Below are 26,918 nucleotides of genomic sequence, written 5' to 3'. Positions count from 1 at the left end.
AAGTACGTCAATGCTCATGTTTCAGTTTCCTCAAGCTGGTTGCCTATATAGCTTGATTTTTTCCGTCACCTAAAATTTCCGCCGTTCATTAGCTCCACTAAATAACTTATAAATCAGCAAGTCAGATAGCTCTTCACAAAACCCCCGCAAAAATAACAAACTGGCGCCCTCATATTTTCAAGCGCCAAGTTGGATTTTGTAGTCGGGAAACTCACAGGCTTTCAGCCGGCTATATGGCCTGTGCTTTTCCTTACTCGAAATTCTTATACCTTCAGTTATAAATTCATCGTCCAAATCTAAATACAGTTACATTAATTATTATCCGTCTTTCAGTCTGCTAAGAGATATACTCCGGACTCCTGGAAGAAAAGTAGCTTCACAGAAGGCGATCAAACTAAATGCAGAAGAATGCATGTTTGGTTCCAACAAAGCGTATACCATGCCTACTGAGGAAAAACGAAAAATTCTTGGGGGATGCTCAGCCTACATTTAAGAGTACAATACGATAGCATTGGAGATCCCTCCCTCCCACGCCAGTACTCCTTTTCTGTCACCTGTGTTCTGCCAACATGTCCGTGTATGCGGAATTGGTCATTCTCTATTTTACACTCATAGATCCCTCGGTGTTCTCATACCACTCCTTGCTCAGTGGTGCAGCGGTTAAACGATGTGCCACTTCTCCGGCAGGTGGCTGCTTCAAACACAGCCACCGGTTGGGCTTGTGAAACACACGGTTGCTCTTCCCGAGCTCCTGCAAGGCTCATTTTTGTAGCAAAAGCTACACTTGCCATGAACTTGCGATTTCGCTGCGGCGCTGCTCCGAGGAGGCACAGAGACCGACCTTGAGCCGTTGCCTAGCAACTGCCGACGCTGGCGGACGCCGCGCGCTCGACGCGCCACCTGGCATGACGTCACACCACTCGCCGCGGAGCCACCGCCGCCATTTGGAATGACGTCACACAGCTTGCCTCGTGTGTGCGCTCTCGTCTTTAATGCACCAACAACATAGCTAGACAACCAGACTAACCTGGAGTTGCAATCAAAATTAACCAAGCTCAGCTTAGCTTTCGCTACGTGTATCCTAGCATAGCCGAGCTAAGCCATTGCCAATTTTTTTGCACACATAAGTTCTTCGGGAGACTGTCTATCTCTCGACCAATTTACCGATGCGCTGTGTCACTGGGCAGGTGGCAAATGATCTGAATTTATTCAAATTAGTTTTATTGCCACCTGTTTTTTCGTGACGCCGACGGACGGACGCCGGATTTTCTAGTTCGTTAACGGGGCCTCTCATGCTATATCGCACTAACATTGTTCCTGAAGCAAATTGACGACAATTCTTTCTTTACGGCTAAAAATAAATAACCTGGGAGCGCAAAACCCTGGTTGTAGTGCGCGAGAGCATACGGGCGTCTTCCTTCGGCCCATCTCACTTTCCGTCATGACAGCTGCTAGCCAACGTGCTCATAATATACTGGCCTCGTACTATTCTTCGCACTGAGCTAGGCGTTGGCAGCGCAATTTCTGCAGCGGACGAACGAAGCGCCTTCATTTCCTGTGCTCTTCGGGGGCCTCATAAACAAAAACGATCGCATTCAGAAAGAGAGAAAGAGGCTGGAAAGGTGCTGCTACCGAAACATTATTCCTGGCGGAAGCAGCGGTTATATATGTATACTGGCGCGCAGTGATATAATCTGTGACGAAAGGGGCCTTCATAAATGTACATGTCACACAAATGTCACTGAATACTTTATTTACTGAGCTCTCCCCTACGGCGCACCTCATCGCAACCAACTGCGTCACTACGGCGCGTGAAAACAACTCATTAACGCGTTATCATTTATTGAATGCTTGAGAGTCGGGGCATAGGCAGGAATGGCGATAATTATAGAGTAACCTAAATGTAAGCGGCGATAACAGCAACGTACAGCTGTTGGTAAACAATCTGATAGGGTGTTATCTGAAATATATACTCAATTATACACTGTGCTGTAAGATAAATATTAACCACAAGAAAGCGAGGTGAGCTACCACCCCTTCACGCTGCATCACGTTAGTAGCGCTTGCTTGTCCGTGCTTGAGCAATAAACTCAAGAAACATACGCAAAAAACTGGATAAAGAGAAAATGTCAAAGTAAACAGATTGTGGACATAATCTTTTTTTTTACTTTTACCAGCTTATATCGTTCAAAGCAGCCTTCTGGCCCCTCTCTTCCTTCCTGTAAATATGGCAAGCGATGAACTGAAGCTCATTTCTGACAGCGATCCTGAAACTGCCGAAATTTTTTTCAACAAATCACGTCGCCACGCCTGCTGGACGAAGCCACAGCCAACCCTTAAATAGGGTTTTGTTGTTACAGTGGCGTAGGCAAGTGCCTGCTAAAAGTGCCTGCTACCCATAAAATAGCCTTTAGAGACGACCCTGCGTACAGTAGCTTCAAAAATTAGCAAAGAAGGGAAAGTAGACTACAGATGGCGCTGCATGTCTCTCAGAGCATGCGCGATAAGCAAAAAGAAGAGTACCAGGGCCTAATAAATCAAGCGCAGAGCCAGACAGAAATCTGATATAGGCATAGTTATACTAAACGCTTAGCATTTGGCTGTACGGTTACTGACCGGAGGATAGAGTTAAGACGCAGATACTGTCGCAGTAGGAATCGTTATAATCATGCTAACGCATTGAACGCCTTCCCGGAATTCATCGAACTGCTTATATATCAGTGAACCTTCCATCACGCGACATTACATTATCATATATGGCGTTGGCCTGTATAGTAGACAACAGCACCCTTACAAATAATGATAGGATCGCTTTGGTCTATGCGGTTTAACGTCCCAGAGCGACTCAGGCTATGAGGGACGCCTTAGTGAAGGGCGCCGGAAATTTCGATCACCTGGGGTTCTTTAACGTGCACTGACATCGCACCATGCACGGGCCTCTAGAATTTCACTTCCATCAAAATTCGACCGCCGTGGCCGGGATCGAATAATAATAGGAGAGAGAGAAAGTAACTTAATGATAGAAAAGGTGGAGAGGTTATAACTTGGGTATTTCAGTAATTCGTATATGAGTAAATTTCTGTTGAACGACGCACTAAAGTAATAAGTCTCAACCAGCTTACTATGCGCAGCTATTAGACTCCGTAAGTGCACCGCTACCTCGCGGACACACGAAAATTTAAGGTGCCAAAAAATAACCTCCCTGGCATATTTGCAGCAGCATGCCTATGATGCGGATAATTAATTTAAAAAGTGGAGCTTGTATGGCGAAGTTGATGCGCACGTTTAAAACAGTCCAAACCGAGCCCAGACACGAAAGATCAAACGCTTCCGACAGCTTGCATTCAACATAATTATTAGCTAACTAATCTAAAATCCTTCATCAGTTAGCGACGGAGACGAAAGTATGGTCTGAAGTAACGTATACGGTTAAAGCAATCAGCAACAAAAAAAATGTGTTCTGTTCTTTCAGAGTTTGAAAATCGTTAGCGGACGCTGCCGACTGACAACCACGGGATGTTGAATAATGCGAGAAATTATTGAAGTAATAATGAAGGCAAATACTTCATGCATATAGGAGACTGCATACACTGAAAAATTTCTGCGCAAACTGTAATGGATGTGTGCAATGGAGAACCCTTTGCAAACTGTAATGGATGTGTGTACAAAATTTACTCTGAACTCTTCTCTGGACAGCATATAACTATCTTCTTCATCACCACCCTATGTTTTCTATTCTCATATTCACTCCATATTCTCTGTTTTCTTATTACATATCTAATCTAATTCTATTTCCATTCTATTCTAATTATTCCTGTTTGATTCCCGTTCTACTTCTTATCCGTTTCCTACTACCCTTAGTCAGCGCGGATAACCAGGTTAAATGTACGTCCAACGGCCCACTATGTCTTGTCCCTTTTTCAAAGATTTCATCTTTTTTCTCATTCTCGGAAGGTGTTTCATCCCGGGCACCCGCGGCGGCGCATATTGCGGAGACCCTTATCACACACCGGGTTTCTGTAGCGCCTTCGCTTTATACTTATGTGCTACGTATGGAAGAAAATCTGCCTTTTTATTCCATTCTTACTCGAAAGACGACGAACAGCGCAAAATCAACGAAAGCATAAAACAGCTCGGAAAAAAAGGAACACGTCTTTAACACGGCCGTGGTATGTATGGCAAGCGCTTCCGGATTCATACTGCCCGCTTGACTCAATGCATACATACATTTCTTTTTGATTTTGTGAATATTTTGTTTCGAGACACGGTGGAGCCTGGGAAGGAGAATGGTCTCCGAGGGTCGCTTTCTTGAGCGGTAACTCTTCTTTCCGTGTTACACTCTGTATATAGTTGACCTTCCACAAGCAAAGCTAGAAAAGTGCCTGCGCCCGCATGTATCACGTTTGTGTAGTTCTTGGTTCGTAGGTGTGCGGTGCTTGAACCTTTTGAGGTCGTCTAATAAAGTTTTACCTCATTTTCTCTCCCTCCCTCACTACCCCCTTTCTTTAGCGGCCATCTTCCGAGTCTCTTAGCCAGTTCAGAACGCCCGTTAGTTACAGCGACGTTTCGTACCCGTTTGAAGGACAACGAAGGGTGTGCGGGTAAAAAGCACATGTACTAAAAGAAACAATTAGAAACAAGAAACAAGCAGTGTGGACCTAACGAAAACCAACTAAATGGGTGCCGTGGTATGTGCGATACTAAACGCAAAATGTCGGCTCTCATCGCATACTCGTTCCTCTCACCCCGGTTTATAATTATCATCAACGATGTACCACAATCACAACCACTTCTAAATTCTTCAAATGATGATTTCGTTTTTTAAATGCAAGTATACATTCTAAGGTTTTCAAGCCAGATTTCCGCAGCATCCATGCTCAAATTTCCTGCACGTTCCGTAAACTAGCGCCGTCTGTCGGCCGCCAGTAACAAGCACCACGTAACCCAACGCCGCCATTTTAATCTTGTAATTTTTAGATAAGCAGAGAGTTCTGAGGGATTCTGACGGTTATCATGACGTACGCTTCCTCCATGCGGCAAAGTCTGACCAAAAAAATACGCTCGCACCATTTCCGACGGTCATAGAAAACCAACGGCAGGCACCGCAAACTCGAAATTCCAGCGGCGATTCTGGGTGTTTAATGTTCCTTTATAAGCGTACAGTAACACTATGGGTGTTCAGCTCCACGCGACACGTTGTGGAAGCCGTGAAAACTAGAAGCGTTTCAGGCAGCTATTGCATTAGCTGTAGCATCTAACCCCAACGCCGTTGTGCTCACTGATTCCCAGAACGCCTGTCGCAACTTTAATAACGTATTAATTCATAAGTCAGGGTTGTCATTGCTGACTAAGCATCCACCCAGCCAAGCCTCAGTCCTCTGGTTTCCCGGTCACCTGGAACTACCAGGAGGGAACGAAGCCGCTCACAGGCATGCCCGAGCTCTTCTATACCGGGCGTCTCCCCCTGATGACCATGAAGGGTGCCGTGACCTGATAGGTTTAGCAGTGTATGCTGACAATCTCGCGCCATATAGAACAGCCAGAAAGGAGTACCCAACACCACACAAATCCCTCAATAAGTTAGAAGAGACCCTTAGGAGACTACAAACCAACACATACCCAACACCAGCTAAATTACACCAGTGGTACCCTACACTATACTCTCCGCAGTGCCCACACTGTGGAGAGGTGACTAACCTCTACCATATGGTGTGGGCATGCCAATTTAATCCCTTAGTTGACCCCATTCCCAACCCCTCGGATGAGCATTGGGAGGTCATTCTGCTCAGCGATGATAAAGATGTTTTTAATCAATCAATCAATTCATGTTTACGGGGCTTGACATCTTCGTCCGCACTGCAGAGCGCATGAACAGCGGGTAATCTGGGCCCAAGCACTGCCTAGTTAACAACAGAGCCCCCCTGGCTTCCTGAATTTACACTGAATACATGTCCGCGTCGATGCTGTAGGTTCTCCATCTCATCAAGGTAACTTGCAAGAACAGGAAGGATAATAGTAAGAAATCGTAAACAAATAAGCATAGCCTCGATAGAACGAATGAATGAACGAAGAGCGGAGGAAAGGCGCGGTCATCTGTCACGTCCGTGGCTTCTGAGCGCACGGATTCGATCCCGAAACCGTGGCGGCCGTTTTTGGATAGAGACGCCAAGCACACAGCAAGATAAAGTACAGGAGGGTAGCCTTAATATATAAATGCAGAGAAAGCTGATAATTAAAGAGGAAGAGGCAGTCGACGAATATATTCAGCAGTTTTTATTATTATTATTACTATTATTATTATTATTATTATTATTATTATTACACACAGTGCCCTCGGCGTCTCGCGATTCTAGCTCCAATCTTTATTTGGTTTTTACTTACATCCTATTATTTTAAGACTGCTGATGCATATAGGCGAGAAACGCTAACCATTTAGCGGCTGTCTGACACCACAGCATAGCGAGAGAGAATAATTTATTGAAAGGAAAGGTTACGAGGTAACACAGCATAGAAACCGCCAGTGCACTGCTATGCCTTAAAGGGGTGGAGACACCAAATTTTGAAGCTATAAAAAGCCTGCTATGGGATTCCTATGTATGCAAGGGCACTCACAGCCAGGTGTTGGACGCAACAAACGTTTCAAAAATATTTTAATTCGGTTCCAAAGATTACCTAAATGCTCACTCTCACGATCTAGACCCATCGCTAGCGCCATCAACCATGACGTCACAAGGGGTGTAGAAAAATTAAAGTTTTAGTGACGTCATACCAAAATACAGTGACGTACGATGAGCGGGGCACAGCCGCGTGAGCGCAGTCGACGCACCAGCGAGCCGCGTTTTCTGCTAACCGCCACTCGCTCGGTTTGCGGCACGCCGTTGCGAACAGCGTCGCAACGTCCGATTGCAGCTCGTTGCCTGCGTCCAGCCTGCTAGATGTCAACGGCGGGCCGCTCGCGGCAATGCGAGCGCGGAGAGCGGCAGCGTTATGATGACATAAGGCGCACTCCTTGGAGCCGGGCGGTCTGCGCCAGTCTTCGTGCCGAACGCCGGCATCTGAAGAACGCGATAGTATTGTTTGTTCACGTTCATAGCAAACCCTGGGTATATGAATATCAAAAATGCATCGTTTCTGAGGATCGTTGGCAAATACCGAGTTCCTGGTAGAAGTGATGATTGCGATGCAAGCAAATTTCATCAGCCGGTTTTGTGCTGCTGCTACCTGGTGCGGTTTGCCTGCCGTCTGCTAGCTCTGTTGCTGAAGACGTCGTGGAAATCGAACATATCTTTTATTATGGGACGAGTTCACAGTAAAGGGGTGCGGAGCGGAGCACGTTTCTGAGCGCTGGCCAGTCCCGAAGCGCCCTCAGCTGCGGAGTCGATATGCGAAAGCAGCTAGGCCTAGCGACGACTAGGGCAGTCTGGGACCAGCGCGCAGGTCGTCGGCCGGCGTTGCCGCAGGCAGTGTCGCTGCCGAAAGATCCACTTTTAGCACAGTCATGCTGTCGTATCTCGAATCTAGAAAGCATCCTTTCTGGTAGCATGGCTGTTTTGTATTTTCTCAATTGTGCGGACGTGAAGTACGCCGAGTCTGCCGGCCGGTAGGTCAGCCTGGATACCGTCTGCCGACGTCATAAAAGCGAGCTAAAGAGTGTTCTTGACGTAAATAATAAACCATGGGACAAGAAATGTGAAAAAAGTGTCATTTTTGAGGATCGCTGACCAATACTGAGCTGCTAGTAGAGGTAACAACTGTGATATGAGCAAATTTCTCACAACCGCGCCTAGCAGCTGCCGCTGGCGCGACGTTGGGGTCCGGCTCGCCTGGCGCCCGCTAGCTCCGCTGCCGAAGGCGTCGAGGAGATTGACCATACTATTATTTTATTGTGAGATGATTCTGTTAACACTACACAGCTATTTGTGAAAAGTAGGCCTTTTATTATAGCGCAGGCGACTTCCGAAGCGCCGGCCGCTTGCTAAACAGGCTATAGGCCTAGCGACGACCACGGCAGCCAGGCAGCAGCAGAGCTCGTCGCCCGGAGCGCCCGCGAGCGGTGCCGTTGACGAAAGCTCCCAACATAAGCAGACATGCTTTGTCGCTGCTCGAGTATAGCTGGCAGTTCTGATAACAAGGCGATCTTGTCTTTTCTTGTGATATTTGTACACCATCCCACGCAGCGCTCAGGTACTGCTGCACGGCAGCGAAGTGTGACACCGGTTGTGGGCGCAGCTTGGGTAGAGCGGCGCAGCGATGCTTACTGGCATTTTGCAAAGTGTTTCGCATCCTCACGCGAACCCGCGAAGGCGATATTAGCGTGCGAACAAAAAAAAAAGTCGATGTCCTCACTCATTAGAATCAGATCTGTCAGAATCCGAGCTGCTGGGACTAGACGTGCAGTTGTTTGTTTTCATGTGCTGGTCAGCACGTGTGTGGGAAAGCAGACGATGCAGCCTTTTGTGGGCCCATGTGACCAAGCGAAGCAGTTGATCTTCCCCCTCTGTGACGTCACTGTACAACTCGGCGTTCCGAAACCGAAACCGAAAATCGTTCACCTAAAAATGCTATAATAAATTATTCACTGTGAATATATGAATCTTTGAATGTGTATCATGCTTCCTAGAGCCATAAGAAACGTTTGAAACTAAGAACGCGCGAACCACAAATTTGGTGTCTCCACCCCTTTAAGGGAAATCTCCCAGGGTGAAGTAGTTTTGCAACAAGAGAGCAATTACTCGTTAGCATCCCAAGCTTTCCTGCGCTCGGGTGGATGACAACGACAATGTTCACGTAAGTTTTCAGTGTGATTTTTATCCGAGTTGAAAAAAAAATGGTCTGGCTTAGCTTATGGTTAGGCCTAGGATGCGAAGCATAGTTTTGCGGTCTGGCGAGCCGCCCTCTCCCTGGCCGACATCTCGCTCCAAAACTGACTCAACAAGTGCGTCGCCTTTTGCGTGACGTCAGTATCTCCTAGCGGTAGGAGTGGGAGTTAGGCCGCCGGCGGAGGCTGCGCGTCCGCAAGCGAGCGCACGAGGCCCCAGCTTTCACAGCTGTTGTGACGTCATATCACGTGGTGCGCCGATGAAGGTCAAGTGGTAGCTACGCGGCCGTGCGCGGCGCAGCAAGGAAGAGCTCGGTTGTGCGAGTAATATGCTTCGCATAAAAAATGGCTGTGGTTTGACCAATGGCCATCCCGAGTAGAACTGCGGAAGCAACGGCGCGGCAATCGCAGCGCCGGCGGCACCTCTGAGTCACCCGCGTAGAGGAGGAGTCGGCGGTGGCCCCTGCGCCGCAGCTGTGCGCCGTGTGACGTCACTCCACCTGGAGAATGCACTGCTGACGCAGCAGCGACGGCACCTCTGAGTCACCCGCGCAGCGGAGGAGTCGGCGGCGGCTTCGCGCTGCTCTGACGTCACTCGCTCCTCGCGCATGCGCAGTTGGGGCTCCCCGGGGTTCCGTGAAATCGCTCCCACCTATTATAGCGTAGTGTTGCTTCCGCAAAAAAAGTACTACTTTGCTCCTGGCTTGTGAGTGAGTGAGTGAGTGAGTGAGTGAGTGAGTGAGTGAGTGAGTGAGTGAGTGAGTGAGTGAGTGAGTGAGTGAGTGAGTGAGTGAGTGAGTGAGTGAGTGAGTGAGTGAGTGAGTGAGAGTCGGCTTTGTTTACACCACAGTGTGGGCCACCGGCGCAACTCCCCCAGCGGCAGCAGGCGCTGCAGCAGGCGCCGCCGCAGTTCCGGCCCACCCGGATCCAGCAGCCGCTGCCGGTAACGCCACAGCGCTGCACGGTGCGCCCGAGACTGCGACGGCCGGTTCCCGCGGCGGAGTCGACGTGGGGCAGAAGGGGTCGCACAAGTGTACCAACGTCAAGGTAACAGCGACGCCCACCGCTCTTTTAACAGTCCAAGTAATTGAACTCCTCCTCTGAGGCAATACAGTGAGAAGATAACTAGTCTGGACCACGACGAAAACAAGTCCTCTTCTCGAAATGCTAGTGAGCGGCACGGAACGAAAAGACACGAGATGGCAGACGGAATTCGTCTTTCTGGACGCCATCTTCGCCAGGCGCTCTTAGCAACGCGCACAACCTGTGTTCTAGTTGCAACGGCAGGAGCGGTTGTAACTATGCGTAGCTGCCGCTATTCGTTGTCGTAATCACAAATGATCAGACTTGATCCAGTCGTTGAAACTTAACTCGGTGAATTTATTTACATGTTAACAAGAATCAAATGCAAGCAACTGCACATCTCCCGGAACGCTCGAGCAGTCAGCGAAGCTAGCTGCTCGTCGTTCGGCGTCCGGAGTACAACTGGCCCTCGCTCTCCCCACGCTGTCCAAAGCCCCTTCCAACCGCGGCACCTTCGAGGGGGCATCGGCGCCCGCGCTCACACAAAGAGCTCCCGCTTTCGGTGAGCCGGCACGGCTCCTAACTGATTACTTCGGAAGACCAGAGCGCGAGCCTCCAAACGCCCCCCCCCCCCCCCCCCCCCCCAGGCGATCCCCGGGCCAGAAGGACATGTGGGGGAAAACGACAAGTGGGAGATGGCACACAAAAAAAGAACACTAATGGGCGGTAGGGTCAGCCCGTCCCTGACCGTCGCGCCGGAAGGTCGCCCTTGACTGTCGCGCCGGAAGGTCGCAACACTCCCCCGCCGAATGGGTCAACGACTCATTCTACGCTTCTGACAGCTCAATCGGGTACAAAAGCTGTACAGGTCGTCTAACCACTTTGCCCTTCGGCAGCCGGACTTCGCAAGACCTTATCTTTCCGTCGCGTCCGTGGAACAAGTTACAACGACTCCGCTTTTCCACAGGAGGCGAGGAAGACTTTCGCGGACCAAAACAATGTCCCCAGGCTTCAGTGTCGGCCCCCTTTGCTCCCTAGAGGCGTAAGCCGAGCGCAGCTCTCGTAGGTATTCTTTCTGCCATGCTTGCCAGAACAATTCTAGCATCTGTTTTCGTTTCCTCCATAGCGTTCGGAGGGAGGCTGCTGTGTTATTAACCGCTCTCTTTTCGGGCGAGGGCAGGGCCGTCAAGCGCTTTCCGGAAAGAAAATTAGCTGGCGTGAGGGGAGAGCCTTCCCTGGGGTCGTCATAGACATATGTGAGGGGTCTGGAATTGATTACCGCTTCGACCTCGGCAAGCACTGTAGTCAAGTCGACAAAGGCTAAGCACTGACGCCCGATTATTTTCTCCAAAGCTGTCTTCACGCTTCTTACTAGCCTCTCATAAAATCCACCCCACCAAGGCGCCCGCTCCACTATGAATTTCCACTGTATGCTAGAGTTAGCGAAGTGGTCTTGAGTGTCCGGGTGTCGCAGAACATCCCAAAGCATATTCAATTCTTTCGATGCTCGTTTGAAAGTAAGTGCGTTGTCAGAATAAATAATGCGACACAGCCCTCGTCTAGACACAAAGCGGCGGAAGGCCTGGATAAAAGTCTCAGTGCTCATGTCCTTCACCAGTTCTAAATGCACAGCACGCGTCACAGCACAAGTGAAGAGAACAATGTAGGATTTAGCTACACTTGAACCCTCTTTCACGAGGAGTGGGCCAGCAAAGTCCACTCCGACGACCTCGAAAGGCTCTGCTTGAGAAGTTCTGTCGGGGGGGAGTTGGCCCGTGTCCACTTCGACGCGGGAGGCACTCAGCCGCCGGCACACAACACAGGAGCGCACTACACTTTTCACCAATTGGCGGCCGCGCACTATCCAAAACCTTTCGCGTAGTTGGACGTGCGTGTCCCGCACTCCTGCATGCAACAACTTCTTGTGAGCCTGATGCACTAACAGGACAGTGTATCTGTGCTGCTTCGGTAGGACGATAGGGTGCCGCTCGTCATAGTCCTTGTCCGCTGAACAGAGGCGACTGCGTATCCGTAGCAACCCGTTGTCATCTCTCCGTAAAACGAAGTCTTTGAGGGTTGAATCACGCGGCGTCTTTTCTCCTTTGGCTACGCACTGCAGCTCGGTACCGAATGCCGATTTCTGTGCCTGCTTCAGCCAATAAATCTGTGCATGTTCCAATTCAAGAGCCGTTAGGGGACCCGTATGCCTTTGTTTTGTTTGCAGGTTATTTACCAACCGCAGAATCCAACCTGTCACCCGGTTTACCTTAGTTGCGGAGCTGAATCGATGAAAGTCTAGGAGTTCGTTTTCTTCTCCGCAGGCGGGGTTCGTGGCTTTTACTCCCCTTTGTTGTCCAAGCTCAACAGGTGTGAAACATTTCAAAACAGGCTCTACCTGCTCATCTGCAACCGTCGCTCTTAATACGACTGCATGAGCACAAGTCGCTTCCTGGCAGGAAGATGAAGTTTTGCCTTGCACTGCCCATCCAAACACTGTTTCGAGTGCCGTTAGCCGAGCGTCCAATCTCTCCATCCTGCCAGTTAGAAATTCCCAGAAGTGATCTGAACCGACCAGGACGTCGATCAGGGCAGTGTGGGGATACTGAAATTCGTCACCCGGTGGCATTGAGCGCTCGCGCAGAGTCTTCCTGATCTGCTCGTCGGGACAAGGGACGGCTTGGTCGCATATAGTAGGTACCTCCAAGGCCTCAACTTTACATTCTGTTTTGGGGTCACCTTTTCCGAATAGACGCACTTCGACGCGTCGGAATGTGCGTTGCTTCTGTACTCCTCCGAAAACTCCAATAGTGAGTATTTCGGTTCCTAGCAGTCGGCAACCGAGCTGTCGCGAGCAATCTTCGGAAATGAAGCTTCTTTGGCTTCCGCTGTCAAATAATAGTCGAGACATTCGTTTTGCCCTAGCCCCTTTGTTCCAAGCGGTCACCGTCGGTATTAGCACATTTTGTTTGGGGCGATTCTCCTCGGCTTCGGAAGCATGCAGGATGACTTCTCCAGCTCTTTCGGTAGCTCCCTCTCCTTTCGATGAGTTATTAATGAAGGCAGGATCGCACATGGAGCTCGCATGCCTTCGTGTGCATTTTTTACAGATCAGTCTCACTCTGCAATTCTTGGATCTGTGACCTTGTTTCGTGCAGCGAAAGCATCTGCCTTTGGACGTTAAAATTGCTTTCTTCTGCTTTACATCCAGATCTGAATCGCAATCTTCCCCTCCGTGATTGCTTGATCCGCAGATTGGGCAGGAGATGTTCGATGCTGAGCCATGCAAAGCTGCGGCCGAGGAGGGTCGAATGCTCCCTCTTGATTCGCCTTTTGGCCCGTGAAAATGAGACGCTGGCTTACCGGGTGCAGTTTCAGGTCGATGCTCGAAGGCTTTCTCGCGGCTCTCCAACTCCAGTCTGAAGAACCGAAGTAGAGACTTGAGTGGTGTCCGGCTGACCGTCGCTGTTGCTGAGGATGTCGTGGACCGGGCACAATATTCTGCCGTTGTCGATGACGTTGTACTCGGTGCATGTTGGTCCTCTGCGTGCGCGCGGTGATAGGCGAGGACGAGCTCCCTTGGAAGTGCACGAAGCAGGACGGGATACAGCATCGCGTTGTAACTGTCGTCGCCAACACCTAACGCTCTACCTCGCATACGCACTTGCACGTCGTCGTAGAGCCGCCGTAAGTCGCGTACTTTTTCCGCAGACATCACACTCCGGATATCGATGAGCCCCTGCATGTGTTCCTGTATCAAGGCCGCTTGGTCGCCGAATCGTTGCTTGAGGATTTCGATGGCATCGGTATAGCACTCAGCTGTAGCTTGAAGCCCGGCGATGGCGGCTTCAGCTTCTCCAGAAAGTAGCAACTTTAGGTAGTTAAAGCGGTCAACAGGGGAGAGGTCCGGATTCGTATGAATAGCTGGCTCAAACTGCTGCCAGAACGGCTGCCAATTTTTTCTTCTTCCGTCGAATTTCGAAAGTTCCAATTTCGGAAGTTTTATCTTGCGATGTGCGGAAGTCGTTGAGGTGGTCGCTGATTCCTTCCGGCTGTCAGGATTTATCTTGAGTCTTAATCTGCAGATGCTAGTGGCAATCTTGTCCGTATACTCAAGGACCTGTTCAAACTCAGCGTCTGCGTCGTCATCTTTGATATGTGGCTCGATCGCGGAGTCCACATCGTTGAGCTGCCGTTGCACCAATTGTAAACGCTCGAGAAGAACGCTCACCTTTTCGATGTCGGGTGCTGTCTCGGCGGCCAAGACGTCGTCGGCTTCTTTAGTAAGACGCGTCGCTGATGCTCTGACAGCCTTCCTCTTCTTCTTCAGCACCTCCATCTTGTCGTTGTCGTTGGGGTCCGGTCGATGAGAATAAATCCGTTCCCGGGTTTCGGCACCAGAACTTTTGTTGTAACTATGCGTAGCTGCCGCTATTCGTTGTCGTAATCACAAATGATCAGACTTGATCCAGTCGTTGAAACTTAACTCGGTGAATTTATTTACATGTTAACAAGAATCAAATGCAAGCAACTGCACCAAGGGCGTCCGCAGAATTTTTTGCAGGGGGGGGCCCCATTGGTTGTTGGCGCCGGAGGGGGGGGGGGGGCATGTTCGTAGCAAAAAGGCACTATTTGCGGTATGAATTTATTTATTTATATATAAATAAAAAATAAGTGAAATACACACATGAAATAAAAATTACAAACAGCAAATTAAAGTGTGGCTAGGAGAGATACATTGCAGTTTATAAACGAAGAAACAATTAAAATTAATAAAAAATCCAAAAATATACTGTCACTTCGTGGAGAAGAGTGCTCAGTATTGCTGCATACGGGTTCTCGACTCACCCGGATTGATGACCAGCACACAGCACAATATGGTCACAAACACGCAACTACAGTCACTCAGTCAGTCTTCCTTGAACAGCAACTGTAGACTCCACGGATTTTTCTGGGCGAATTGCGTGATTACACGGGTGATAAATTCATTTCTGTGCTTCATTACACGCTCTCGGTGCACACTCGTCACACACATTGATTGGAAAAACGGTTGAACGCGCACGTTGAAAACAAAAGATGTCTATACATACAACGAAAACTTATTTACAAGATAAATGCACGCTCGCAGCTTCATACACCTCGCTCCATCTTGCTCGCGCATCCGCACAGTCGAGCAACCGCACGCACACTGCTCGCCGCTCGTAGTTTTCTCGTCCACTGTCTTGGTTGTTCTCAGCTTCGTTGACAAACGGCCACTAAAAACACCGAAGCACAAATACAGAGGCGCGCACACGTGCAAGGGCTTACTTCCGTGCGACTTCCAAGGGGAAGGGACACTCGCCACTCCGGTAGGAAAATTTATTTTGTGTGTTTTTATGGGGTTCAGAGCCCCAAAACGACTCAGGTTATGAGGAACGGAGTAGTACAGAGCTCCGGATAATGTCGACCGCCTGGGTCTCTTTACCGGGCACTGACCTCGCACAGTACACGGGCGCTGTTGTCATTTGAGGCCCAGAGGTGACAGGCGAGCCAGGCAGGCGCCATCGGGCTGCATTGACCGGGCTGCTCCTCTGGACACCACATATTCAGCGCATTAAGCGTACCATAGCACAATTCATTGGAATGCTCAACAGGCTTCGCCCATTTCTACCGCTGCGGCTAAGGCGCCAGCTTTATTTCAGTGCAGTTCATTCAAGGTTGCGTTATTGTTTGCTTATCTGGGGAGTCACTGGAAAAGCAAATCTTGAAAGCCTTTTTTTATTGCAAAAGAAATCTATTCGCTTTATTGAAAATTTATCAAGATATGACTCCACATCCTCCTACTTGAGCAAAAACCAAATACTACCTATACAAACATTATATTATGAGCGACTGTCTCAGGTGGCATTCTTGGAACTCATTGACAATCGTCAACAATTTTTTTCTAAATACATGCCCGATCAAACACGATATGAATTCAGGCACACAAAAATACAGAAACCAAGAAACAGAACAAACTATGGTAGGCAGTCTTTAAACTGGCAAATCCCAAACCTTTTGATCTCCCATCCCGACTTAATTGATATTATGGAGAAATCTTCCTCTCTCTTTGCTTTTCGTAAGCGGGCGAAAATTTATTTTCAGGAAAATGCACTATAATTCTTTTTTTCTGCTTACACCTTTCTATTGATCGCACATTAGTTTTATTTTTTGTGTACACAGTTAGTTTCTATATATATGTGGGATCTGTATCTGCTCTTGCACTGCTCTGTTTCGTGTTTTTTTTTCTCTATTTTGTTTTTCTAGGTATACTATTAGTTTCCATACATATTTTTGATTTATGCTCTTGCACTGTCCTTTCCTGTGATTTTTTTTAGACGTTGTCTCTGCTAATAAGAATATAATGTATGTTTCTATTAGGAAGTTGTGTTGCACAAACATTTACACTGTGATCATTATATTGTTTATGTATGTGTATATATGTGCCCCTTGCTGTTGTGTTCGAGTGGTGCTTAGGGCCCAGTCAGGCGGATTGATCTTCGCCTTTTGCCCTCTGCACCAAGGCACTGTGTTGTCTAAATTTTCATGAATAATAAAGGCGCTGGTTTTCGGAGAAGACGCAAGGGACGCTGGTGTGGGGGCGCCTCTGGAGACTGCGTCGCCGTGAACAAAATATGCTAATCTCCTTTGCCGAAGATTCTGATAGCGGCGCTTCTACCGCACTGCGCTCTCCCGTGGATCGGAGGCACAGCGAGCGGCGGCGGCGCCAACTGATCGCCCGCTTGCCCATGAGCAGCCCGACAAAGCGGGGGTGGACACGGCTGATTTGTCTTTCCCTCCTGAAGAATTCGTCGGTGGCCGGCATAACGAAGGCGAAAACAAGATGCACTGTGCACTGTCTGCCTCCGTGTCGCTATCTGTCTAGAGATCAAAGAAACAGGCACCCATTTCAAGACGGCTTGAAACACATGCTCGCCGGTGCCGCTGTATGTCTGCAACAGGTCGGCCTTCAACAGAGCTAACGATGGCGTGGTTTGAAAACGGCATAAAGACGCGTGCCCGGACGCGGCATTTCGCAGATGTGACCCAAAGCGTGGAAGCGGAGCTGCTTTTACCCTTTTGGCTGAGCCCACCACGGCCCCTGGCGTGCGGCCATCACTCACGGTTCGAGGGAGTGATTTTCCAGGGGGGTGCAGCCGCCCCCCCTTGCCCCCCCCTCCGGACGCCCATGAACTGCACATCTCCCGGAACGCTCGAGCAGTCAGCGAAGCTAGCTGCTCGTCGTTCGGCGTCCGGAGTACAACTGGCCCTCGCTCTCCCCACGCTGTCCAAAGCCCCTTCCAACCGCGGCACCTTCGAGGGGGCATCGGCGCCCGCGCTCACACAAAGAGCTCCCGCTTTCGGTGAGCCGGCACGGCTCCTAACTGATTACTTCGGAAGACCAGAGCGCGAGCCTCCAAACGCCCCCCCCCCCCCCCCCCCCCCCCCCCCCAGGCGATCCCCGGGCCAGAAGGACATGTGGGGGAAAACGACAAGTGGGAGATGGCACACAAAAAAAGAACACTAATGGGCGGTAGGGTCAGCCCGTCCCTGACCGTCGCGCCGGAAGGTCGCCCTTGACTGTCGCGCCGGAAGGTCGCAACATACGGCTGCACGGCATGACCGGACGGGTAGCGGCGGCCATTTTCTCCGGGCACCCGCTGCAGTGGATCACTGGTTACGCCGTTCAGCTGCTGAACTCGACTACTAGGGATAAAATCTCGGCAGCGGCAGCCCCGCTTCGATAGAGGCGAAATGTTAAAAACGCTTGTGTACTGTGCCATTGAGTGCACGTTAGACAGTCAAAGTGGTCGAAATTATTCCGGAGCCCACCACTATGGCACCCCATTCTTCTTTCATTCCACCTTCCTTCCCTCGCGGCGCGGTTGAGGTATTTACCGAGAACTGAGACAGCTGCTGCGGAAAGGAAATGACGCAGTAATTTCCTCAGTCTTCGACGGACACCTCAACCGCGCCTTGCGGGAAGAGAGGAAGGAGGGAGTGAAAGGAGAGAGAGGAAGAGTCACCATTGTAGAGGGCTCCGGAATAAATTTGACCATCTGGAGATTTGTAACGTGCACTAACATTGTACAGGACACGGGTGCATTTTGTATTTCGCCTCCATACAAACGCGGGTACTCCGAATAACCGATGGTCGTTACGGACAACGGATTCCTAGAGAAGGCGAGCGTAGCAGAGGCTGACCGAAAGTTCGGTTGGCGAATCGGATGAGATTAAAGGTTAGCGGGGATAAGGTAGCCGCAGCTGGCGCACGACCGGTTTAATTGGAGATACATGAGAGAGGCCTTAGTCCTGCAATGGACGTAGTAATGCTGATGATTATAAATTCTCAAAAACACGGACTTTTTGCTTGATTTTTGAGGCAGGGAATGGGCACAGTAAATTTCGCACTTTTCGGCGGACACCTCACCGTCGCCGTGGCGGAAGGAAGATGGTAGTGAAAGAAGAAATAGAGAAAGAGGGGGCATAGCGGGAGAGACGGGAGAGAGAGAGAGAAAAAATTTGCCCAGGCTTAGCTTGGTTAAGCCAAGAGTGCGTTGCATATTGCGCGGTCTTTTTGCGCGAGGTATTGCTTGGCGGCACTCGATTTTCTCAGCAGCTTTTCCTCCGTGACGTATGGATGGATAGGAGCGCCCCCTTTGAAACGGGGCGGTGGCAACCGCCACCATGTTCAGCCTTTTTTTTTTTTTTTCTTTAATTTTTTAAGTAGTTTGGTGACGTCACATCACCACGTGACGTGACGTCACCAAACCGCGTGACATCACGTCACGTGGTTTGGTCCGGGTGACGTCACGTCACGTGGTTTGGTGGCTGCTCGGCCGCGCCCAAGGCCTGAACTGAGTGATTGCAATACGCTACGCATAAAAACTTTATTGTGAAAGGAATTCGGGGCGCGCCCCAGAGTCCCCGCACGACCCCAATGAACTCAAGAGTGTGATCTTGCTGCACGTTAAGACCCCGAAGAGGTCGAAATTATTCCCGGCGGCAGAGACGGGAATAATTTCGACCTCTTGGGGATCTTAACGTGCAGCAAGATCACACTGCACACGAGCGCCTTTTGCGTTTTGCTTCCTTCGAAACGCGTCCACCGTGGCAGGGATTGTGAGTAGGATATTTTGGGAAAGCAGTGCAGCAATCGCAGCTCTGTCCGGTAAGTGTAGTTGCCTTTAAAGAGACACTGGGGACCAGTGTATTCAATTTGTTTTTATTAAGAATCAGTTTATGGGTCTGTCAGGCGATATTGAGGTTTGTACGGCAGCGAAAGAGTCATTTATTGCTGAAAAAAAAATGGATTTAAAAACGGCACATTTTTTCCCGCCACTTGATTCAAACTCGTGACGTCAATACAGAAAGGACTGCGTGATTACCGCTTAAAATGACCGGTAGTGTAGCCTAGCCTACAGGATCAGCTAGAAAAAAAAAAACAGTGTCGTCACAGTTTTCATGCGAAAACTGCCGATGGAGGCGATACCAGGATTGAATTTCTTTACCTTTGCTAGCTTATATAAGCTATGTTTTCAGTGCAAATAGGCTCCATCTATTCATAGTTTACGGTTTATGGGGTTTAACGTCCCAAAGTGACTCAGGCTATGAGAGATGCCGTAGTTAAGGGCTCCGCAAATTTCGACCACCTGTGGTTCTTTAACGTGCGCTGATACCGCACAGTACACGGGCCTCTAGAATTTCGCCTCCATCGAAGTTCGACCGCCGCGAGTGGTATCGAACCCGCCTCTTTCGGATCAGCAGCCGAGCGCCACAACCAGTGAGCCTAAAGCCTCTCAATGAAGCAAAGTTTATTGAGGGACTTTAACTGAGCCACGGCGGCGGCTCCATCTATTGAGAACGTTGTGATCCAGCGGTACAGGCGAACTCCAGTTTGTCCTCAGTGTTCCTTTAAACAGCTTGGTGTGGAAATAAGATTAATCATTTAGGATATAGAAATGCCGCAGCAGGACAACGGCAGTGCGCGGTGAAGAACAGTGGGAGAGCCGTGTGACCTGCAGTGTACTTAGCCTTGGCAGCTGATGACGATGATGATTAGTTGGAAGAACTCCACAGAGCGCTATGTCGACACCCTGTGCGCAGCTCTTCTCCGAGTGCCGGGTGCACTGCGAGTACGTGGTTGAAGGCAGGGGAGCGTACTTCATCTTCACCGACGGCGAAGACGGCGTGCCCTGCAAGGTAAGCACCACCGTCGGACAACCAGAGTCGATAGGTTCGCGTATGATGAACGAATCGCAACCTTGTGACGGTCCGTAACCATACCCAGAAATTCTGGACAGAAGCATATTTGAGCGGAAAACCGTTTAAGAACGCTGCGGGCTTCAGTCAAGTCGCTTGTTGTCAAGCGGCTTTTATCCGCAGTCTCCCCCATCACTGATGGAAATAAACAAGTTATTATTATTTTTTTTCATATAATGAAAGATTTCACTACCACAACCAATAAATCCGCAGTTCCACCCGACGGTAGTCTTTTTGCTCTCTTCAAAAGCGTTCCCCGCTAGTTTTTTATGGCAGTCTTAACTGCTCGATGCGATTGATGGAACACTTTAAAAGAAAGGTATTGCTACATATCCGAATAATGGAGCATTATTTTCAATACTTCCATAACAGCGTCTTACATTTTTCTAATTTTCAAAGCTTTTGCCTGAGAAAGCTGGATGCCTGTGCATTTGGTACCGAAAATTTTCGAAGGCAAAATGACGTAAAGAGCGTATTTCTTTACCCGATGCCTTTGGACCATTGATGTTCTCACCTATGGCCGACGCCATCTTTGATACTGGGCTGCGGCGGGCACGCCATCATAGCACCCAAGAGAGCTTATAGGCGAAGCTACCTAACATGCTTCGAGAGTAGCCGAAAAGCCTGTTTCGGTCAGGCTTGGTTTGCAATAGCTGCTACTATGCCGAAGAACGCGTTCGCTAATGTGGACTCTTCGATAAGATGTCATCTTCACGGTTTCTTCGCCTCCCTTGCCCCGCCCTCCTTCTTACGTGACACGTAGACCAGGACCCTTGACGGCCAGGTGCTGAGCGGCACTTGTCAACAGGGGCTGTGCACCGTCAAGTGTGGTGTGGAGCAGGCCGCCGCCGCAGCAGCAGCAGGCACGGTGGCAGCAGGGGCAGGCACGGTCGCCCCTGCTGCGGCTGCGGCTACGGGAGCGGCCAGCGTCGCCCCAGCCCATGCCGCTGTCCCGGCACACGCAGCAGCAGCAGCTGCAGCCAAGCACAAGAAGGCCTGAGGGCGCGTAGTATGCGCATGCGCAAACGGCGAACGAGACCTTACGACTTATCACGTATGCGAACGCCGTACGGTACGTCCACGGCGTCGTGGACGTCAGTCGGCGCGGAAAGGCAGGACGGATAGTGCGGCTTAAATGCGTGCGCACAAAGTGGTTGTAGGACGTTAAACTGTATACATTGAGTACCACCGGGTTGTACATTAATCCAGTAATAAAGGTCAATAATGAGTGCTGTATAGGAATGGGCGTCTATCATTGATTATATACTGTGCTGAGCACGCTTCTGCCGTCACTCCGCATAGTATGAACACTTGACCTGCTGCCCTTCTGTTCTTCTTCACGCCAAAAACAGCGGAGTGATTGCTTCTCAAGAGGCAACATTCCTCTACGAAGAAAAGGTGAACATAGAAGACCGGGAACTTTGCGAAAGGAATGTCAGGTAGACTTGTCAGCAGCAGATTTCTCTATACTTTATACGCTGAAGCTGGCTAATAGGTATAAAGCAGGTAATAACGGACGTTAGTGAAAATAGGATTGGAGCAAAACTGTTTGTCATATTATAAAACTAATTAACTAATGCTAGTGACGATAGCAGCATAGTGAGGGCAAGCATGCAGCATGCTAAGAAAGGAAGCAGCTCACTGCTGAGACACACAGCTCTGCACTGGACAAATATTTCGGCTACCGTGAGTTTCCAGGTTACCTGCATTTTTAGGTATAAGTGACTGCGGCCAGTTTTCAGATTGTTCACGGGCCTTCACGGGCGATTTGTAGGACTGTAAATACGATTTTAATCGCTAAGCAGATCACCGAGTAAATTTAGACGGCGGGTAAAACGAGGACTATAGGTGCGGGGTTTCCCCTCAGCTAGAGGACATCTGGCTCCCTTTTTACCTTTCTGTTTAGAGTGCGGCGTTCATCTAAGCCAGAGCACATCGCTTCACGACGAATTCACCATCATCGTTCGCTCGCTGTGGGTCGTGCTAATTAACAAAGAAGCATATACAGAATTAACTTTTCATTCTCTCACTGCGTCCACACCAAGCAGTTTTCAATGGTTTTGTTTTGCGGATAGGATTCCAGGGGGGATTCCAATTTTCTCTTGATACAAGGCTTCCCACTAAGGACGGTCCCCATAGTATTATGCGAGGCCTGATGAAACCCCAGAATCGCACAGTAATTTCAATTCTGTGGAATTAAATACAGAAAAAAAAGCTCAAGAATTAAAATAGTAAAATTCAAGCGCATTGCATTCATTGATGGCCGCACGCGGCGTGTTCAAATGGTCGAGAGGCAGAACTGAGCATCGCGGAAAGTGCCAAGCGCAGCCGATTTCTGTTGCGTTTAACGGCAGTTAAAAATGCCCGTCTAAGCGGGTTATCATCTGCATACATGCCAGAGCAACACTGGCTATGACTGATGGTCTACCTGTGGCTTGAGTGAATCCCGACATTCTGGTCATGCACCGGCAGACTTCCCCTTCTCTGCTGCTGCGAAGGATGCTCTGTTGAGCGAGTCGTTCTGGGACGATAGTAAGCTTTCGTTGTTGGTGTTGGGGGTGGCTGTGTACCCGATCGGAAGAATATATTTCTCGCACCATTCATTTTACCGAGCTCATTTAAGCGTTTTCTACTGAAAACAACCCCGGTTTTCAATTTCATGCACTTAGTATGCAGGCAAGCGGATACGCGGGTGTTCTTGTTCCAGTTAAGGCTGCCTAATGAAAGACTACCAGTTAGACATTCGATAGGTTGGGGCAACCAAAAGGAAATAAAAATAATAAGCCCCTGCCTGCACTACCAGTTAGACAGTGAGATTTCTGTAACAGTCGCCGCTCAAGATGAACATTTCCGAAGCTTTCCAGATTATTCCATCACCTTATACTGTCAGAGGCCGCGGCTGACACGCATTCCACATAGCGGAGGAATGAAGTGTTGACGGTGTTCAGTGTAATGGAGAATCCCAGGAAGAGCAAAGGTGAGACAATTAAGCCGAACCGCCGCCGCGGTGGCTCAGCGGTTATGGTGCTCGGCTGCTAACCCGAAAGACGCGGGTTCGATCCCGGCCGCAGCGGTTGAATTTCTTTGGAGGAGAAATTCTAGAGGCTCGTGTACTGTGCGATGTCAGTGCACGTTAAAGAACCCCAGGTGGTCGAAATTTCTGGAGCCCTCCACTACGGCGTCTCTGATAGCCTTAGTCGCTTTGGGACGTTAAACCCCGTAAACCAAACCAAACCAAACCAATTAAGCCGAACCAAAGAGAAAAAGAAAAGTATGTGGTGGATCTGTCACAACAAAGGCCACAACAGTTTGTAAACTGCGTGCACGTCATGCCGGTATATATACTAGCCACGGGGTCAAAAAAGTTTTGGAAGGGCCGCTGGATAGATAGCTCTTCTTGCAAAGGTTCCAGGCGCGCGATAGTTTGCGACAGTGCGAGGCCCACACGAACCATCGGAAGGGGCGCTGCGCGCTAATGAGATGGCTATGATTGATCGATTCTCCTTCTTAGCGATATGGCGGCCCCCGTTCTTTCATTCCGTGATCTTCCATCACTGAAGTGGCAAAAGCGCGTGCACGACCCGTGCGCAGACTTTAGTCTTCATTCTCTGGGCCGTTCATATAATCATTTTTCTTATCTGCTGTTGTGCCATATGAAGCGCTGTCCCCGTGCGAAGGGCAAGGGTGGATACCATGTACGCCTTTACAGCACTCTCCTTGGGCAGATAAGAGATTTTTAATATTAGCTTTGTTCCCAGCGGCAAAATAAAATGAAGATGGCAAAGGAGAGGGAAAGGGGGAGAAAAGGGGGCGTGTCAAAATACGAATAGAATGAAGCTGGTGGATATTACAGTGGCTTCAAACAGTACTTCATCGTCGGGTGGTTCCAATTCACTGCAAACGAAAGGATAGTTACAAGTTTTTTCCTACTACTCGCATGTCTCGCCGACTATGGCCACCGTGTTGTTACGCCCAGGGCCACTGTGCAACTCAGAACCAAATACAAGATACGTCAAAGGTTCCCAAACCACGGGGTCTGCTTTCTGCAGTATATTCTGGCACCTATTATGCCTATGAAGCTGCCAAGGTTCTAAGAGGTGAGAGTGATTCTTCAACACACCGTACAGAGATTCTGAGGTCCGTGAATGTCGCAGATGTCCAACTACACAGCTCAAACCAGACCCAGTGGTATGTGAACTTTTTACGCACCCACTACATCGCTTAAGAATCGACCGTTTTGACAGGTGCCCAATTTGTTTTAAACGAGGAAGTTATGTCATTATTTTCATAGGAACAAATGTTATGTCATTGATGCAAAAATGCAGTCCGGGACAAAACAAGCAAGACGGTCTAGTCCCCAGTCTAGCCTTATTCGCGGTCTAGACCTTCCCCAAGCTGGATTTCAGGAATGGCGTATAATTGGCTCATTGTGTACATGGACCCCTCAACTGCACCGTGAGCAAAAAATTGGCAGTGGCTTAGCTCGGCTATGCCACGATATATGTAGCGAAAGCAGGACTCACGTCTCTCCTCCGGCTGCTGTCGCTGCTGATAGCGGTCGAGACATCGGACGTTAAACGTGCAAGCGTCTCGCGACGGCATATTCACGGCGTTTAGTCAGTCGTACGGCGTGCTGTTCCTCTGTGTCCTGGGCGAGTCGTTTCCTCTTCATATCGTTACGATGTCGATTCCAGGCCTCCTTCTGCTTAGCAGACTTGTCGCCGCCCGTACTGCCGCCTCAGCTGTGCTTGCGGCGCACGCGAGCTCTCCTGTTCAATCCTCCGACAAGTTATCAGGCATGCGACACAGCTGGCGAAGCCAGCGGAGGCGAGCGCGACGACAAGGCAAGCGGTGTGACTTCATACGAAACGGCGGCGGCGGCGGCTCCGCGGTGAGGCGCGCGGTGTGACGTCATGCCAGATGGCGCGGCGAAAGCGCAGCGTCCGCCATCTGTGGCGGTTGCTACTTAACGGCTCAAGGTCGGTCTCTGTGCCTCCTAGGAGCACCGCCACAGCGAAATCGCAAGTTCATGGCCAATGTAGCTACCCGCCGCGGTGGCTCAGTGGTACGGCGCTCGTCTAACGAGCCGGAGTACCCGGGTTCGAACCCGGCCGCGGCGGCCGCGTTTCGATGGAGGCGAAACGCAAGAGGTGCCCGTGTGTTGTGCGATGTCAGTGCACGTTGAAGATCCCCAGGTGGTCGGTGGAGGCGAAACGCAAGAGGCGCCCGTGTGCTGTGCAATGTCAGTGCACGTTAAAGATCCCCAGGTGGTCGAAATTATTCCGGAGACCTCCACTACGGCACCTCTTTCTCTCTTCCTTCTTTCACTCCTCCCTTCCTCCCTTCCCTTAGGCGCGGTTCAGGTGTCCGCCGAGATATGTGAGACAGATACTGCGCCATTTCCTTTCCTCACAAACCAATACACCAATTTACCAATGTAGCTCTCGCTACAGAATTGCTGGCGGTTTAGCGTTGCTAACCAAGGAATATATATTTATTGAGCAAAAGAAGGTTTTTGTGGCTCAGTGGTAAGGCGCTCGTCTACCGAGCCGGAGTACCCGGGTTGGAACCCAATCGGGGCGGCCGCGTTTCGATGGAGGCGAAACGCAAGAGGCGCACGTGTGCTGTGCGATCTCAGTGCACGTTAAAGATCCCCAGGTGGTCGAAATTAGACCTCCACTACGGCACCTCTTTCTCTCTTTCTTCTTTCACTCCCACCTTCCTCCCTTCCCTTACGGCGCGGTTCAGGTGTCCGCCGAGATATGTGAAACAGATACTGCGCCATTTCCTTTCCCCAAAAACCAATTTACCAATTTAGGTGGGCACCAACGCCAGTACATGAAAGCGATATTGAGGTGTCCACTGACCCAGGGACACGTTTTGTTTGGCTTTTGAGGAAAGGAAATGGAGCATTAACTGTCACATCTTCGTGCACACTGACAACGCGTTGTGCCAGAAACGCGGCGCTGCAGCCATAGGCCTTCAGCATTCGTTGTGTTCATTGGCGTTGTCAACATTTTACACTCCGATCATTTTAAGGAAAGGAAATGCGCATAACGCTCCCTGGGTCAGTGGACGCCTGAATCGCGCTTAAAGGTACGCGGGGTGATGAGAGAGAGATGTGGGCTGAACGTGGTGTTGATTCGAACCGCGCCGTAAGGGAAGGGATAAAGGAGGGAGTGAAAGAAAGAAAGAAAGAAGGAAAGAAAGAAAGGAAGGAAGGAAGAAAGAAAGAAAGAAAGAAAGAAAGAAAGAAAGAGAAAGAAAGGAAGAAAGAAAGAAAGAAAGAAAGAAAGAAAGAAAGAAAGAAAGAAAGAAAGAAAGAAAGAAAGAAAGAAAGAAAGAAAGAAAGAAAGAAAGAAAGAAAGAAAGAAAGAAAGAAAGAAAGAAAGAAATTGAAAATTGCTTTTGAGGAAGGAAGTGGGGGAATATCTGTCCCACATCTAGGTGGACACCTGAACCGCGCCTTAAAGGATGGTTTAGAGGAGGCAATGAGAGAAGATATATCATGTAGCTACCACACCTCTACCGCTCCTCCACTTGACGGTCAAATTGCGGCGCCGATGATCTTGGCTTGAGTAGGCCAGTAAAACTTTCGCTCTAAAACAAATGGCGCAGCAATTGTCTCACATCTCGGTGGACACCCGAACCGCGCCATAAAGGAACGACGGTGGGAGTGAAAGAAGAAAGAGGTGCCGTAGGAGGTCTCCAAAATAATTTCTGTCACCTGAGGTGGTGGTGAAAACTTTATTTACAACTGGGGAGTTTGGGACACACAGGTCCGTGGGCCCCCGCACGG

The 26,918-nt window shown here is 49.6% G+C and overlaps 1 protein-coding gene across 1 annotated transcript in view; it reads left to right on the top strand.

The window, feature by feature from the left end:
• LOC149364333 (uncharacterized) overlaps positions 1-21,317 on the top strand; it is a 30,340-nt gene extending 9,023 nt beyond the window's left edge. Inside the window, exons 2-4 of the mRNA XM_089570080.1 lie at positions 9,669-9,865; positions 19,964-20,059; positions 20,883-21,317. Coding sequence (XP_089426206.1) covers positions 9,669-9,865; positions 19,964-20,059; positions 20,883-21,119 — 530 coding nt within the window. The 3' untranslated portion in view covers positions 21,120-21,317. The remainder of the gene's footprint in view (positions 1-9,668; positions 9,866-19,963; positions 20,060-20,882) is intronic.
• Positions 21,318-26,918: the final 5,601 nt, after the last annotated feature.

Source organism: Amblyomma mixtum, chromosome 2, assembly GCF_055824585.1.
Source record: "Amblyomma mixtum isolate Tamu chromosome 2, ASM5582458v1, whole genome shotgun sequence".
NCBI classification, from domain to species: domain Eukaryota; kingdom Metazoa; phylum Arthropoda; class Arachnida; order Ixodida; family Ixodidae; genus Amblyomma; species Amblyomma mixtum.
The sequence above is the reverse complement of the archived record's forward strand: the minus strand, read 5'-3'. Positions and strand labels throughout refer to the sequence as shown.